Below are 17,654 nucleotides of genomic sequence, written 5' to 3' on the forward strand. Positions count from 1 at the left end.
CCATCTTGATTTAGCTTTTGTTTTTGTCGCGTCTCAGGGTTGGCCATGGCCTCGGATAGGTCACCGCCCCAGAAGTCGCAGCAACACCACGTGAGGCCCAATTCTTCCTCTTCCGCTGCAGCAACTGCCGCGGGTCAACGTCGCATGCCCACCCCTGGCCAGTCATCCCGAACGGGTTCTGCCGACTCTCCCATCCCCCAAGGGCTCGCCACCCTCAACGAACGGCAGTCCCAACCCATGACTGCCAGTACTTCAACTTCAGAAGTTGCGGGTACGGAGCCGCCGAGTACCTCCGCCACTCCTGCGCCCTATGGGACGCGCTCCAGAGGTCGTAATGCGGCTCCTCGCCCCAACTACGCGGAGGACCGTGACATCGATATGGACTTGGAAATCGCTCAACCCGCAACCAAAGCTGCGAAGCGAACTAACGGTGTGCCTAACCAATCTGCCAATGGCACTAAAACGGATGGCGACAAATCAGCGCCATCTTCAAATTCTCGTAAAAGTCAAACGGCGGTGAATGGAACTAGTCCCGCTTCTGCTGCCAAAGATTCAATTCCTGGTACCTCGTCCTTCTCTGCAAAACTGGAGGAAGCCAATGGTGCTTCAAATTCAAGAAAACGAAAGCAACCGGCCAGCGCTACGACTTCCAGTTCCGCAAATGGGAGCGCATCTAAAAAGATCTTTACCACGGCCCCCGGCGCCAGTCAAGGCCAGAGTGACTCAAACTCGAACATGGTCTCTTTTGAGAATCGAGGCGCTCATCTAGAAGATGGCAAACTAACAGCTGACGATGGCACAACGTTTTCCGTAAACGGTCAGTTTTCTTTTTATTTAGTTTAATTTTTTTTGTTCCCAATTTGTTCATTCTATGGAACGAGTTCAATATCCCGGAAGTTACTGAGACTTGAGTATAGACCACGTTTACCTCATCTGTGAACCCCCAGGAGAACCGTATTACTTGGCACGTATCATGGAGTTCATTCCAAACAAGGATGTGCCTTCCGGTTCCATTGAGGCAGTGCGCGTTAATTGGTATTACAGGCCACGTGATATACAGCGCAAAGTTGCAGATACGAGACTTGTGTTTGCATCCATGCATTCCGATACATGCCCGCTTACTTCGTTACGGGGAAAGTGTCAGATTAAGCACCTCTCGGAGATTGACGATCTTGAGGAGTACAGAAAGACTCGGGACTGTTTTTGGTATGACAAGATGTTTGACAGATATATTCATCGGTACTATGAGGTCATTCCTACAAAAAGAGTGATCAACGTCCCAGCGAATGTCAAAAGAGTCCTTGATGATCGCTGGAAATTTGTTCTTGTCGAGATCGGTAAAAGGAAAGAACTGACCAGCGCCGTCAAAACCTGCAAGCGCTGCAGTTTGTATGCTGCGAGGTACGTATGACTATACCTGTGAGTCGATGTTACCATATACTCATATTTTGTAGCACTGATTCCGTGGATTGCGCCGTGTGCCACGATACATATCATATGTATTGTGTACGACCTGTTCTTACCAAGAAGCCCGCTCGCGGATTTGCATGGGCTTGTGCGGCCTGCAGTCGTGCCCAGGAGCGGAAACTTGAGGCTCGAAACACTCCAATCCTTGGAGAGTCCCAAGCGGAAGTTGAAGAAGAAATCGTCGAAGAGGAGGAGGAAGAGCCCAACGGTGCGAACGGCACAACAAGCAGCACCCCTGCCGTTGTCGAAGAAGAAGCCCCTCGGCCAGCCACAGAAGAACAGGTTGCGCAGGCCAGGATGTGGCCTTACCGCTATTTGGGCATACACTGCCGTGTTGAAGATGCGCTGGACTATGACGACCGGATATATCCTCGAGCAAGCTCTCGGTTGGGACCGCGGTTCCAGGCGATCGTAAACCCTTGGCCAGGGCGCCCTGTGGAATATGTCAAGCCAACCGATATCAAGAAGAAATATATGAAAAGTTCTGGAGGTCGCAAGGACTCGAAGCTCTCGAAAGAGGCCCTAGCCGCACTTGAAGCTGCGAAGCAAGAGAAGGCAAACAGACCAAAATGGGTTATGGATGAGCCGCAGGGATATGTACGACGCGGTGAAGATGAGCCGGTTACCGTGAACGGCAAGCAGGTGCGCACAGCGGAGTTAATGTTCAAGATGCCCACTGCGACCCAAATACCCTCTCGGGGCGAAGACGATGCGCCTGGTGCGGATCTCAGCGCTGCGGATCGAGAGAAGCTCATCGACGACTATATGGCTAGAGCAAAGGAGATAGCGCCTGATCTTGGGGTCGAAAAGTACTCAACAAATTTCCTGGATAAGGCTTTGGAGTTGCTCTATGCAAACAGTTTCGATGTCGAGACTGCTCTTTCGAAATTGAAGCAGATGAACAAGTACAAGGATCTAAAGGAACCCCATTTGCGTCCTGAAGAAGTAAAAGCCTTCGAGCAGGGCGTTGCGAAGTACGGATCGGAGTGGCGGAACCTGACGAAACACGTCGGTACTGTACCGCATTATCAAATTGTGCGGTTCTACTACATGTGGAAGAAGACAGCCCGCGGTCACCAGATCTGGGATCATTATGAAGGTAGGCGGGGCAAGAAGGAAGCCAAACGGAACAACCCCGCAAAGCTTGTGGATGACGTGGCAGATGATTATGATGATTCAGCCTATGATAATGAGAAGGCCGTTGAGAAAAAGCGTGGTTTTCAGTGCAAGTTCTGCTCTACACGTACTTCACGCCAGTGGCGGCGTGCCCCTGGGATCCCGCCCGGAACTACAACTCCAAGCGAACCATCCTCAAAACAACGAGATAAGGGGCCACAGCTTACGGTAGCTCTCTGCTTACGATGCGCTCTACTATGGAGAAAATATGGAATTCAGTGGGAGAATGTCGATGAAGTCGCCAAGAAAATATCTCAAAGTGGCAACAAGTCGTGGCGCCGGCGTGTTGATGAGGAGCTGCTGACACAGCTCCTTATTTCCACCGAGACTCCGATTAGCATCAATAGTGCAACCGCTGCCACTGCTGCCTCGATTGGTGTTCCTGTGACAGCCAACCCTCAAGTACAAGAGGCCACAAAAAAGAAGGGGCGCACCAACGACAAGGACAGTGGCGCGACTTCAACTGCTACATCCGTGGAACCGGCACCGAAGAAGAAGCCGGCACCAGAGAAGGCCCCAGAACCGGCACCGATTGTCCCCGATCCACCCAAGGCTAAAACACTCCCTTGTGCCGTCTGTAACAAGATGGAACCTATGGGCGACCAACATTTATCCTGTAGGGATTGCCGGCTAACCGTTCATCGAAGCTGCTACGGAGTCAGCCCGTCACGGAATTGCGTCAAATGGCTATGCGACATGTGTACCAATGACAGAAATCCCTTGTTCTCGACTTGTTACGAGTGTGTTTTGTGTCCTGTGACCTGGACAGAGCATGAGTTGATGGAAGCTCCAAGGTCGACACACAAGAAGAAGACTGAGCGGGATCGGGAAAAGGAGAGGCTAGAGAAGGAGATGGTTAACGAAGCTATCAAGCTTTATCGGCAAAGGCAGGAAGCCGTAGGCAAGCCGATCGGTCCTCGAGAACCTCTGAAGCGGACTGATGGTAACAACTGGGTACATGTCGCTTGTGCGGTTTGGACTCCTGAGATCAAGTTTGCCAACTCCAAAGAGCTTGAACCGGCTGAAGGATTTGCACTCATTCCGGCAGACAAGTACCGCGAGGTTTGCAAAATCTGCAAGTCAAACAGTGGTGCTTGTGTGCCATGCCATTTCAGCGGCTGCAATGCTCAGTTCCATGTCGGTTGCGCGTTCCAGGCGCAGTACACATTCGGCTTCGATATTACACCCGTTAAGAGCTCTAAGAGAGATACTGTGCACAGTGTACGACTTAGGGATGAAGTAGGAGTAGCCTCCGCGGGAATTTGGTGCCCCCATCACATAGTACCGTCTGTTGTTCATGCAGTAGGCGAGCCGACGGAGGAAGAAGGTGTCAACGCCCTCCAGCGATTTGTCCAAAACTACAAACAAGCCGACCTCTCCTTGACTGGGACTCTGCGTAGAGCGGCGTATGTTCAGCAGTCTGTCAGTGCATCACAACACAATGCGACGTCGGCCGGACACCGACGGGCATCCGCTGTCAATGGCGTTACCGCTCCTCCGCCTACAACGAAGGATAACTCTAAGAATACCGGGGTGTCCACTGAGGAAGCTACAGACGAGATGGCTATTGATTCCGAGAATCATGCACCCGCCCAGATCACTGGCACGGAGGCAACAAGAAAATGTGCGCGTTGCTCTACCGCATACACCCCTCGGTGGTGGCCTATCGATAAGTCGCGGCGAACCACGGCTGCAGATCACAGGGCACCCCTACTCAACGGAGCTGGGATGAATGAACCAAGATTTCCGCCTGCGGCCTCAGCAAGCCCACCATATATTCATCGAAATCCCTCTCAGCATTCTCTCACAAAGCTTAATGGTGAATTTAATCCCGCTGATAGGAATGGACTAGCGGGTAATGCCGAAGCATCATTGGGCCAACAGAATCAGGAGTCATACGAGTGTCATAAATGCCATCTCAAGCAGATACCTGCCGGTCCTGCCCAACCCTCTCCAGAGCCTCGGCCGTCTCCTTACTCGGCTCAGCGGCCAGTCCTCCCCGCACCACGTCTTCCAGAATATCACAGCCATCCTTACGCTCCTCATTCCCATCCTCCTCAAACCGGGGTGTTGCCTAGGCCTCTTGGTCCGCCGCCTTCTAATGGACCAGAATGGTATCCGGGATATGAACAGCGTCCCGGCGATTATGGGGATAAGCTTCGCAATGGCATTCCAGTTGCTAGCTACCGCGGAGGGCCTCCACCACCCCCACCGCACCATATGAATGGCTTCCAGCCCGCTCCTTCACACCATGCCCCGCCGCATCATTACACGAGCGGAGCTCATCCTCCTCCTCCACCTCCCCAGCCGTTTCCCACTCACCAGAGCCCTTATGGGCCAGTCTCTATACCCTCTCCCCATCTTTCTCACCCGGCGGGGCCCCGACCATACGCCCCATCGGCGTCACCTCCAGATGTGCACTCAACGATGGTTCGACATTCTCCACAGCACTCACTCAGTGCATTGAACGGGGGACCACCGGCACGTGTATACTCTGCCGACCGCGTTCTTAGTGCGCCAACGCAGTCCCCTCCGGTTTCGCAAGCACATGTTGACCCACGAGGTCGGACCCCACCAGTGAAATTAGACGATACACCTGTCATCGCGCCCGCAGGTCCGACGAGCAGCAGCAGGCATACAAATATTAACGGAACAAATGGCAGTTCTGGTGCCAGCGCAAGCCCATCGCTCAAGAATTTACTCTCTTAAGCCTTATTGCAGTTCTATGCTTGCAGAACCTTAGAAGGAGGATTTCCAGGGATGTATGATATAGCTCTATTACGTTATTGTTCTTTTCTTTTCTTTTCTTTTCTTTTCTTTTTTTTTAAACTCTACTTTGGCATCTCCTTCGTGTTGTTTGGATCGTGTGGCATTTAAAAATGGGGTTTGGGTTCTTGCCATCAGCGTGGTTCTAGATTAATCCGTTACTATTTCCCCCCCTTCCTTCCCGTTCGTCTGTATGCATCTTCTTTTCCTTTCTTTTCTTTCCTTTTTACTTTTCTGGTTCCTACATCACGAGCATGATATATTTGGGTTACACCGCCGTCCGCAATAGCCCAAAAGTATTCAGGGTGGCATGGACTGGGAGTTTCACATATTAGCGTTGAGAATTGTTTTCCACGGCTTCCGATGTATCGTCCATCATATGAAAACACGGTTGCGCGAGGTCTCATTGGGCCGTCGGCAGACGAGTGCAGTTTGAACTCTTGATAGAAGAAGAGAAGCGGGGTAGATACTACAAATGATAATACTTAGTATGCCGTTTCCAGTGTCGTTTCTTCTTTCGTGGTATGGATCGACGGGGACGATCCCGGACGCGAGGGACTAATAGGAAGCGCAGGGAACCTGGTCAAATATTTACATTGACCCGAGCGCCGAAGGCAGTTGGACGGCTGATGCAATGCGCTGTGACAGGGGATCGTCACCGGGCTTTTGATTTGTCTATGGTTGAGCCTCAGATAAAGGCGAAATGGAAGGATTATTATATTAAGTGGTTAGTGCTTATTAGTGGTGCTTTCCATTGCTAGTTTTATATTGGTGGCTCCCGAGTTAGGTTTGACAATTCCCACTTAGTTGCGACTAGGGGCGGAATCTGGAATCTGGACCCCGGTCTGCGATTCGATCGATTTATTCCTTACCTGCATCGGTTCACCATGACGGTTCTGCAATTGTATATAGGACGGGGGAGTGCCGTTCGGTGTGTAAATATCCTTTCATACTTTTACAACGTACCGAAATTCCATGAATATTATTAATTATCAGGTATCGACGCATGTACGCCGGACCCGTCCTTGCATCAAGCTCAGAACTTTAACGTCGTCGATCCTACACAGAATGCATGAACCACATTCCAAGGTCGACAACAACATTATTGCTCACGCGAGAACACTTGATACATACAGATACCTCCATACATACATACTCTGTACATGTCCATGCGCCCGCAACTGACACTGGAAGGGAACCATGTGATAGCTTGGTTTCCCGTGGGGCTCTTTTTCCCTGTTCAAGGATACCCTGTGGTTGGTGGATTTTCCGAACGAATGGGCACGACGGGATTTGCATTGATTCACGTTGGAGGCACAGCAAGGCCACCGGCGCCGATGCCCTGCTGCCGAGAGCCAGGCAAACAGTACCAGCGCATCAAATATCATTCTTTCAGGCGAAACACCAGGATCCAGAAATTCCCCGGATTCTCTGGAAGGTTATTTACAAAGGTTGCTCACGTAAGAAACTGCAGAGAGGGGGGTGCGCGCAATCTTTGCCACCTGTCACAACGGTTGAGGGGATGAAAATTTGTGGTTATCTCATTTATTTGTTCGGTTGATCATCCATCACATCATACGAACCACATTCTTGAGGTGTGAGTCGACGTCAGCGGTTGGTTGCCACTTTTTTTTTTTTTTTTTTTTTTTTTTTTTTCGCGCAAGGCTAAGGTTAAGTCCTTACAGCACAGAAAGTGCTTATGTGCCATGCGCATGGAAGTTCTAGAAGATGATGAACTTCTTGTTGATTACATATCCGCATTGGCAATGCGGAATTTAAATTACAATCTGTACTGTACCGCAAGAGGGGGTGTAACAGACAGAGAGATTGAAGAAGGCTGAGTATCTTAGGGTAGTACTTGTACCTAGGTAAGTAGATGATCTCAATCTATCCGTACCAAACACTTCCGGTAATAATTTACCCAGCAATCCTAAATTACAATCCTTCATTGAATCTAACGATAGATTTAGTGGTGATTTAGGAAATTCAGCCGGCATTCTAGAAAACCCACGGAGATTGAAAGGAACTAATGAGATTGTTTGCTTTAAGCGTCATCCTCTCCACTCTCTCCGCTCACTTTATCTCGCCAGTGTTGGTCACTTCTTAATAATATTTTCTTTTTTCTTTTTTTTTTTTTTTCTAACCTGTTACGAACCTTCACCCGATTCGTGCGTCCGTGTCCCCTCATTTGTGGCTCAGCTCAGTTCTGTCGAGTTTCTAGTCTTCTTCCTTACATGCTGCCCGGAGACCGGATTGGACACATATCACGATCATCAGGAAATTGGGTGGTTCCTCGTCCGGTTGGGTAGGGATTCCACTGGTTGGTAAGGTACTTACTTGTCGTGTTTTTATCTCCCAAACCTTTTCCATCTTGAAGATGTCTGACTTGGTTCCTGTCATGGTGATGAACCCCATGCAGGGAAGATACAAAATCCCCCACCCCATTGACGTATGAATGAATTATACCTACATCAATTAATGAAACCACTGTAAAAGAAGGCCAAGGGTTATTAATAGTAAAAAGAGACTAGTAACTGGCAGGTATGGAAGACGTACTGGAGGACCTCCGACAGGATTAACGATACACCACATCGGTTACCCTATCAATACCTCTCCGTATGTAATAAATACCTTACTCTACCTACAGATCGGCCCCATCGCCGAGTCTGACGACGCCCACACCCGCCGTGCCGCGACCTTCTGGAAGTCTGGAAGAAAGCCTGAGCGAAGGGGAAAAAAACGAAGGAAAAAGAAGTCAGTCTCACAAAGCGCACGCCGCTGACCTCTACCTTTCCGGAGCTGGCATTTCCTACTGGACGGTTTATCTTCATCTGTTTCCATTGCCCTACTTGGACGGAACTGAACCTTCCCTCTGTTCTCCAGAGTTATACTTACATTTGCGCCAACCGATAGGGCCCTTGGATCGGAATTACCCAAAGAACCTCAATCAATCCACTCGTCCTCCACTCTTCTTCCCACTCCCTGAATTCGTTCCCTCCTTCCATCATCTATCGTCTTCTTCTTCTCCTTCTTCTTCTTCTCTTCTTTCTCATTCTTCCCTTCCTTTTTGTTACAATCTTATTCTCCTGTCTGAACAATTTCATTGACGACTATCTGCACATTATCTCCCTTTTTCATTTTCCTTCGCCTCTCTGTGCCAACATCCCCCTTTGTACAAGTACTCAACCGGCCTCATATCTGAACGCACACCTCCGGTCTTTCACCTACCCTCGGACTATTGTTCCCGTCTTCTATCGTCGTTTCTTTGCTTCGTCGACTTTTTTTTTTGCTCTCCTAATAGACGCCTTGATTGTCGATCGTCGGCGCGACCGCACGCTGTGCTCCTCTTCTTCACCTTTTTGAGTCTCGTGTCATCATTTTCCCGTGTGGCCCTGCCCGTGGCCCACCATGACGCCCTAAGATTTCCCGCTTCTGGGCCTCGAATTTTGTCGTCCTTGATTTCGGCGAATCTTACCTGAGTCGCGATCCCGCGGGGTGCTCCTAATCGGTTTCTATCGGCGGTGATTTTGGTAGTGCAGAACAGCACAGCACTTAGCAATTGGCCCACACCAGGTCGTGTTTCGCTCTCGGTCTCTTTATTCTCTCGACCTACCGAACTTTGCAGACCCCAAACGTGAGTGGATCCCGTGTACGTGTATGTGGCGATCGTGGTAGACTGCCATCTGGAGGCTTGTGTATGGAACAAAGAACTGGATGTCTCGGAAACAGAGACTCTGGGCAGGTATTTCGCTCTGGGCAGGTTGACAATTGATCAAATCCCTGTGGACAAGTACAGCGAACAATCCATTGTTCGAATGCGCACCTGCAGCTGCTTCTTGGGCGCAGTCCTCTTTGATCCTCTCCATCATACTGGCTTCGCCGTGTCGCCCACATACACTACATCACCAAAACTTTGCATATGGTTGCTGACCCGATAGAACGCAAAAAAGATTAGGGCCGTTGCTCCTTACCATTTCTCAGTCTCTCCTTTTTCATTTCACCTACCGTCCACCCTCACCTTCTCTACCTACTCTGCCAGCCACTCGTTTTTCCGTGTTTCATTGCTTCGTTTCCCCGTAATTATTCGCGCTGCAACCTACACTATCAACTCGGTGTTAGCCTTATGAGACCGAGTTTGAACTGGGTAGAATATTGTCTTCTCTTTGACCGATCTATTACTTCTCTTGTCCATCCATCACACATTGAACTGGAGAAGCTCTAAGCTATGGGTGTGCCGAACCCAGTCGACAGCATGGATGGTGTCGAATGTTCGGCCGTGTATATTGATCGCCGTGTCGTCCAAGAACGGTGGGTGTATCAAAGCCCAACTGATTCCTCGAATACCTCCAGTTCCGGTGCCTCTACATTTCCTGACGAACCCGATTCTCTGAGATCAGATGTGGAAGTTCTACTGGGGGTCTGCAAACGGAGTATGTCTTATGTTCACCCAGTGCTTCGCGCGGTACTGTTACTGACTGAAGTCTCCGGTATAGTTTATCTTTGTAATGTTGGCCCTTCTCTCGCATCCAAACTCGCCGAACTTAGTGACGACGCCCTCACAACGTGCCGACCTATCTTCGCGTTCTTTGACGTCGATTTGTCAGGGGAAGACGCCGGCTTATCCCGTCGGAAAAGTGGCCGGGGCTCATGGCCCGAGGTATCTCCTCCATCTCCGGCGTCTTTGCGTCGCGGCTTCACCTTCTCGTCTCAGTCCGAAGGGGTACACGATCTGAAGTTGTTGTCGGGACTGTCTGCCGACATTCAAGTCCAAGAGTCCCCAAACTTAATCGTCCCGGTTGCTGTCTTGCGCTCTTCTGCTCAAGTCCCTAGTAGTGTGTCTGTGGACCCCCAGCGCAATGGGGCGATGCCCGAATTTCAGCAGATATCGAAATGCTTAGATGCGGGCGCCGTTGACGTCTTAGCGTCACCCCTGAGCAACGCTAGGATGCAGGGCCTTGTAGTCCACGCCTTCCGTGCTCGCAAGTCCGCTTTGAGAGAACAGTCGCGCTTCATGTCCAGAAAAAAGTTGCGCAAGCATTCGTGGGTAGGTGTACACGATGAGCAGCCATATGCCTACTTAAGAGAAGCAATGTGAGTTCATTCTGATGGTTCCAACCATCATTAGCTTCGAATGCAGTGCTGACTGTGTTGTGTAGGGTGTCGAAGCTTATGAAGGGCATCTGCAATCCCGAAGAGGTGATAGAAGAATTCCAAGATCAGTATGTACTGCAGTGCCTATAACACCAACTTGTCTAACTCACCATTCTAGGAGTGAATTAAATGTGAGCCCAGAACGTGAGGAGCTCATAAAAGAGCAGATCGGGAACTGGAACTTTACAGCTCATGATTTTTCTGATGATGAACTTGTGCTGGGGGCTTCTGAAATCCTGCACCATGCCTTCACTATGCCAAATCTGGAACAGTGGCAATTAACACCAGGTAAGTGAATCATGAAATCCTGTAGAAATCTGCTGAGATGGCTGATTGGGTATGGTTTTCGTGAATTAGGTGAACTTCGGACATTCTTACTCGCATGTCGTGCATCCTACAACTCCTTTGTTCTCTACCATAACTTTCGACATGCTATTGACGTCTTGCAATCTGTATTTTATTTCCTCCTTCACATCGGTGCTCTACCCCCTTATAGGTCAGTGACCCGAGACACTGATTCGAAATCTCCTATTGCATCCCTTCTCACACCCTTCGATACTCTTACGCTGTTGATTTCGGCAATCGGTCATGACGTGGGCCACCCTGGAGTGAACAACTTTTTCCTGGTCAAGCTCAACGCACCGCTGGCACAGCTCTACAATGACAACTCGGTGCTGGAGGCATTCCACTGCGCTGCCTTTTCGCAGATCCTACGCCGCTATTGGCCGTCCGCATTCAAGGATAAGCAGATTCGCAAGTTGCTGATCAGCTCGATCTTGGCAACAGACATGGGCGTCCATCAGAAGTTCATGGAGCGACTTGGGTCTTTGCAGGAGAAATTCTATGAGAACGGTCAGACTGTTGATGGATGGAAACCCCAGGATCTTGATATGTACAAGACCCTTCTATGTGGTCTGCTGATCAAATGCGCCGATATCAGTAATGTGGCGCGGCCATGGGATGTGGCTGAAAAATGGACCAAAATTCTGCAGGAGGAGTTCGCCAATCAAGGTGAAATGGAAAAGGAGGTTGGCATGGAAACTGCTTTGTTCGGCGGACCACCAGAACTCGGGAACGTATATAAACTCGCTATCGGTCAGATCGGTTTCATGTCTATATTTGCTCTTCCTCTATTCGAGGGTGTAGCGGATATCTTACCCGATATGCGATTCACCGTTGAGCATATTCGAAATAACCAATCCAGATGGCACCACCTCGCTGATTTGGAGAAACGAAAGCAGGCGTTACTGGACGAAAATGGCCCTGAAGACGTGGTATCTCCTTGTACTCAGAGCCCCGCTGTGAGTTTGAAGGGCTTCAAGGGTCTCCGCGCACCGTTAACGACGAGCGGACCGGATTCTTCTGCCAAGCAAGCATTACCAAGCAATGAAAACAGTTGTCGGCGCGAGGCAGATTACTTCGGTGCAGCCCACTCGTCTGTGGGTTCTGAGACCTCGCGCGGGACTTTAAACGAGAACACTATCAGCCCTGTCGTCTCTCCGGACACAGCCGGTCCTTCAATGGACATAACTGGAAATCCCTTGCCGTCGCAAACACCATCGCGCAAGTCCTCCAACGCTGTGCCAGATCTTGACATGGTCTCCATCGCAGGCGCGTCCCCAGAGAGAAATAGGGTTCGGACGGATTCCGGAGTATCAAATGGGGCCGCTGACGGCCACTCTTCAAGGGATCCCGCAGTTCTGGCCGCCGTAATTTGCTCTAACTCGCATAAGGAAGATGGTTCACACGATCTTTCGGGCGTCCGCAACAGTGCCGGGGAGATCACAGGCGAAAGACCGAGCAGTTCACGCAATGGTCCGCAAAACTATCGTCACCATCACGCCAACACTAACTCATCGGGACGCACATCTGGCCCATCGAACTCGCAGCGGAACAGTTGTACCCGAACCCACAGCATCAGCAACTACAGCAATAACATGACTCCTATTTCTCCTGCGACGAACGCAACCAGTTTCCTCACTGTAGATGACGGTGAGGACAAAGACTTTAGCCAGGAAAGCAGTAGCAGGAGCGATCGTGAAAGTGATAGAGGCGACGCGCGTCCAGGCTCTTCCAATATCGACCGGGAATCGGAGGGTCATCCACCACAGTCTAGCCATACTTCCCATTCTCAGTCGGATGAGATGAACAAGAATCATACTATGGCACCCGTGAGAGGGAACAGCAATGGCTATTCTAAACAGCCTGCACACTCCCCTGGAAGCCCAAAGCACGATGGCAATGGTCAGCAATGGGATGGATCCAGCGGCGGAGATCAGTCATCGCGCAAGTTGTTGAAACGTCGAAGTCGCCTGCGATTAGCATTCTGGAAACGCAAAACCCATCATTCTCACCATCATGAGCTGAGCGGTGAATCATGATGGTATCTATCTTTCAAGAGGATTTCATCGATCAATGTTCTGTTTGTTTTACATGGTTTCAAGGTGTTTCTGGCTGGGATTCATGTGGATCAATGGGAGGATTGGGTAATGCATTGGCTGATGACTCGATTAACGATGGAATTGCATGATGTTCACGACCGGCTCGGTTGACATACGAACCCGAGCAACCAAAAAGAAAAAGCATGGTTCCCGAGGTAGACGCGCGGAATGGCCCGCGATACTGGTATGTGCATGTTTTGAGTCCTTTCGGATGGCATCCCGATGACTATATCATGGCGCCACTGGCGATGCTCTCCGCACACCAGCAGTACTGGCTTTCCGGGTGTATCAATCCCACTTGTGGATCTCGGATATCCTGACCAGATGATATCTGAAGTCAGGGGTCAGCTTTTGACTGCAGGGACGCATTAAAACTCTTGAACCCTCTCTTATATATTCTTCTCCTTTTTTGTCAACCTTCTGACGCCTTCATTCTGTCCCTTGTCTCTTTTTCATTTTTCAATTTTTTTTCCTCCTCCTCGATATTCCCTTTTATTCCGTATTATTATCGTTCACTCACTTTGACCATTTCCTTGTTCTCCTACTGGATCTCTTCTACCGGATAGGCTTTGGGTTGGCGAACATAGAGTCAGGGCGTGGTTTTGGCGTTCTGAGGTTCACCAGATGGCTGGACTGTGCCTTACATTTCATTTGTGTTTAAAAACACGGGTCTATAGTTGCATTTCGCTGTCGCTTTTCTTTTCCAGTACCATGATTGTGCCATAGGCCAATGCAGTGATATATATATTTCACTCACCTAAGTCGTCGAGCGTGGTCTAGATCTTTCTAACCATCTTGTAGTGGTGTTATTGTCACCTAGTTATATATAGTGCTCTATGACATATCATAACTTGACGACAGTCTTACAGTAGTTTCGCGTGTCTATATATTAAAGGTATATCTATCCCTTGGAATCAGATGTTTGCCACGCAATCCCTTTCTTGCAGGCAGCCCTTCAGGACAAACCATACCAACTCAACTCCATCACCGACAATCCTCACACTCCTTCTGGTCCCCCTCTCCCTTCTCACCTCCCTCCTTCACAGACACACCAGTAGCCCTCAGCGCCCGATCCGTATGACCCAAGTCCCTGGACGGATCAATCACATTCCTCACCAACGACTTGAGCATCTTCACCTCTACAGATATATCAGCATCGCCTCCCTCCACACAAGCAAAACCCAAACCAATCAACCAACACCCAACCCGGCAGAAAAAAAAAAGACCAGAAACAATGAACGGGACTACCAGTACATACCAGGAAACCCCCCATTCGTCTTCCGATCCCACAAGATCGTCTCCTGTGTCCCCGTCTCCGTTGACGGGGAATGGTATATCGTTACTGTGAAGATACCCCCCGTGGCCGGGATGAGGGCTACCTCGCCCAGGTCGGTGCTGAAGGTTGAGAGGAGCTCTTGGGCGAACTTTTTGGGAGGGGGGGGGGGGAGGTGTTAGTTTGGGGAAGTCGATAGGTTATACAGGGAATTTGGGGGGGAGGGTTGGGGTTTGTGATATTGGGTTGGGGGTTATTGATATGATATGATATCAATGCGTTTTGTGATATGGGTTTTACCAATGAGTCATGTTGGTTGATATAGGGGTGGTACGGGTATGGTAAAAGGGGAAAGGAAAAAAAAAAGGAAAGGAAAAGAAAGGGAAGAGTGACATACATAGGCAGCTCTTAGCATCCATTTACATTGTGTGCAGTATTGGATTGTGATGCGTGGGAGGTGTACTTTATCTGTGGTGATGGAGGCCTTTTTCGGTGGTTCGGGGCTTGTCATTTTTCCTTTTTTTTTTTTTTTTTTTTTTTTTTTTTTTTTTTTCTTGAACTATATTTTTCTGGGTTGGGAATTGTAGGATTTAGTTCCGGTGGATGGTCGATTTGGTCAATTTGCCTTCGTGTTTGCGTTTCTTTTTTTTTTTTTGTTTTTTTTTTTCCCTTGAACTATATTTTTCTGGGTTGGGAATTGTAGGATTTAGTTCCGGTGGATGGTCGATTTGGTCAATTTGCCTTCGTGTTTGCGTTTCTTTGGTGGGTGGTGGAGTGGTGATTGATTGATCGATCTACTATGGTCGGGATTGATATGGATGAAGGGCAATGGCGGCGGATGATGTCAGCGGCGGGTGGAGTTTGCCAGAACGACTAACGATGACCTGAGGCTCTTCGGCGGTGGATTTTATTCATGGCGGCCTCTGATTTGCTCAATGGGGTCGTTGTCTCTTGGTTTATGCAGCCTGTTTGCTCCGAGGCTGCTGGTACTGGGTCGAATGCTTACGATAGTGCTTACTGCATACATACAATTGGAGGTGGTGCATCTTGCGCTGCAGCTCCCGGGATTTGAATCAGTCGTGTCGGTATTATAGTTGGTTCAAGACCACCAAATCTATGATACAAGAAGGACCATCAAATCTGACGCCAGGACGTCACATCGTCCCTCCGAGGATTTGTGGTGATTTTCTTTTGGAATCAGAGAGAGAGAGAGAGAGAGAGGGAAAAAAAAAAGGGAGAAGGAAACAAAAAGAGCCCACACCATCCATAACTGCAGAACATAGGAAATATCAAGGAATCAAAGATATCACTGGGAAGAAATGGGCATACTGCCAAGGCTAGAAAGGGAATTTTCAACACATCAAGGCACAAATAGCTCAGAGAAAAAAGTAAGAGGAAAAAAAATAGAGACGTCGCGTATTGAAGTGCATCGTGGTCATCAAACAGCGGATCCCATGGGCAAATGCGACCGTACACTTCCCCGTCGTCAGCGTCCGAAGTTCATGCAAGTCCAGCGCGTGTTTCCTTCGGGGGCTGAGCAGCCTCACGAGCACCCAGAAATCCCGCGCCTCCCCGCTGATCGGTTGTCGGTACGTGGTCCTGGTCGTGGCGAGTGAGTAGCGATGCGACGTTTCCAAAGGTCAAAAAGAGGTATTGAGAAGAATAAGATTAGGTAGTAGAAGGTGATGTCGTAGCGTTCGAGGGTACAATGGACCGCGTGGTGGCGAGTCCAGCTTAGTTAATGGCGTGGATCCATTACATGACCGTGCAACAGCCTCCCTGCTGCTGAGGAGCGTATGGGTCATCGCGTTTGTCGACCTGGGAGGAGGTTGGTTAGTTTCCCTGATTCTGTTTTCGATCGCACGAGCTAGACGCGGAGTCCCTCGTGCAGGGGAGATTTTGACGTCGCATACCTGACCCCATACGGAAGGTACCATAAAGTCGCGAGTGTTGTTGCAGTAGTTAATCAGCCTGTTCCAGTCCAGACGGATGGTATCAGTATCCGTCGGTCGCACACGAGGGGTAGAACAAGTGGGAATTGGGAACGACGTACGACATCGCAGCCTCGGACACTTTGACCCGGGGACGGTCCAGGTCTTCCTTCAGACGAGCATTGAGTTCTGTCAATCGTCGATACTTCAAATCGGCCACACTTTGCTTCTTGTTCTTCACATCCCCTCCCGATCGAAGCTCGTAGGCAGGCATCGTGATAGATTAAGTTGTTCTTGGTTCCTTTTTCTTTTTTTATCTTAATCTTTTTTTTTTGTATTATCGGGACGATTGAGGTGTGAATTAACTATATGCGCACACACACACACGGGAAGGGAAGGGGGGGGTTTGTGTGGGTTGGACCGGTAAGTAGGAAGAGAATGTGGTCAAGTAAGGTTCGCGCGTTGAGCCGAGTGAGTAAGGGGAAAGAAGGCGGACCGACCAAAAGGGAGAGGCTGCGGTTATGGTGGGAGGAAATTAAATTATGAGCGAGAGAACGACTTTCCAATATTACTTTGGGGGGGAAGGGTTCAACGGAGAGAACGACCGAATAGGCTGACCCGGAAATAATTGCTCAAGTGAAAATAAAAGAATAAAAGGAAGAAAAGTAAAAAAGAAGCAAAAAGGCGAGGCCCCGAGACAAGGATTAGAACTTGGGAAAGAGTGACAAGTCGAGAGGCTAAGAAAGAGGAGAGAGAAATGGGAAATGAAGAATTGGGTGGTCTGTGAGGCGACCTTTGAACTTTGGTTTTTGGGGGGTAAGATCTCGGATGTTGGTTTTTAATTAACGAACCAACTTCCGTCTTGCCTTCTCAGCTTTTTTCCTTCTTCCCCCTGAACCTGGGAAAAAAAAAAATGGAGTAAAATATAACTAGTTTGGCTAGTTACTTAGTCTCATTAGTCAGTTTATCTCCCCTAGTAAAAAAAAATAAAAATAAAAAACAACCACCACAAAAAAAAAAGCGGATGATCGATGTGGAAAAAGTAGTCAAATTTGGGAACGGATCATCCGATTGTCTATTCATCGAAGCTCTTAAGAAGGATGAGCGAAACCCATTGGATTCATAGTGCCTCTTGTTATTATGATTCTGATTGATCTTACGTCCGCTTCTGTATTACATTCCTCATTGAATGTCTCTCGCATGGACGCTTCCATCCCCTCACGTGTTCTCGATGTTACCGTATCATACACCACACGTGATGACCGGCCATTGATGGTCTGTTTCATGGTCTATTGGAGGTCATGGCCATTGCCCGTCCTGCAGACTGGATGGTGACTTGTACAGAGTCCTCGACAGGATCCAGGTCCTACCAAGTACACACGACCAAGTGGTTCCCCAGCTGACTGATCACGGAGAGGGACCCAATCCCTCTGGTGGAATGCGACCCCA

The 17,654-nt window shown here is 49.3% G+C and overlaps 4 protein-coding genes across 4 annotated transcripts; 2 read left to right on the forward strand and 2 right to left on the reverse strand.

Annotated features, from left to right (window-relative positions):
• Positions 1-45: 45 nt before the first annotated feature.
• On the forward strand, positions 46-5,352 carry BDV37DRAFT_283435 (DNA-binding E3 ubiquitin-protein ligase SNT2; the record flags this gene model as incomplete). Its single annotated transcript, XM_032087288.1, has 3 exons — positions 46-817; positions 918-1,401; positions 1,455-5,352. 3 exons carry the CDS (start codon positions 46-48, stop codon positions 5,350-5,352), a joined length of 5,154 nt encoding a protein of 1,717 aa, XP_031941073.1.
• Positions 5,353-9,634: 4,282 nt separating this feature from the next.
• pdeB (3',5'-cyclic-nucleotide phosphodiesterase PDE2) lies at positions 9,635-12,941 on the forward strand (the record flags this gene model as incomplete). Its single annotated transcript, XM_032087289.1, has 5 exons — positions 9,635-9,839; positions 9,903-10,500; positions 10,566-10,628; positions 10,679-10,848; positions 10,918-12,941. 5 exons carry the CDS (start codon positions 9,635-9,637, stop codon positions 12,939-12,941), a joined length of 3,060 nt encoding a protein of 1,019 aa, XP_031941074.1.
• A 1,044-nt stretch (positions 12,942-13,985) lies between these two features.
• On the reverse strand, positions 13,986-14,785 carry BDV37DRAFT_283437 (SelT/SelW/SelH family protein; the record flags this gene model as incomplete). The annotated part of the gene is made up of 3 exons (XM_032087290.1): positions 13,986-14,140; positions 14,260-14,425; positions 14,672-14,785. The coding sequence occupies 3 exons, from the start codon at positions 14,783-14,785 to the stop codon at positions 13,986-13,988; spliced, it is 435 nt and encodes a 144-aa protein (XP_031941075.1).
• A 1,244-nt stretch (positions 14,786-16,029) lies between these two features.
• BDV37DRAFT_283438 (guanine nucleotide-binding protein subunit gamma) lies at positions 16,030-16,479 on the reverse strand (the record flags this gene model as incomplete). The annotated part of the gene is made up of 3 exons (XM_032087291.1): positions 16,030-16,092; positions 16,188-16,245; positions 16,328-16,479. 3 exons carry the CDS (start codon positions 16,477-16,479, stop codon positions 16,030-16,032), a joined length of 273 nt encoding a protein of 90 aa, XP_031941076.1.
• Between the last annotated feature and the right edge of the window lie 1,175 nt (positions 16,480-17,654).

This window comes from Aspergillus pseudonomiae, assembly GCF_009193645.1.
Source record: "Aspergillus pseudonomiae strain CBS 119388 unplaced genomic scaffold BDV37scaffold_36, whole genome shotgun sequence".
Taxonomy (NCBI): domain Eukaryota; kingdom Fungi; phylum Ascomycota; class Eurotiomycetes; order Eurotiales; family Aspergillaceae; genus Aspergillus; species Aspergillus pseudonomiae.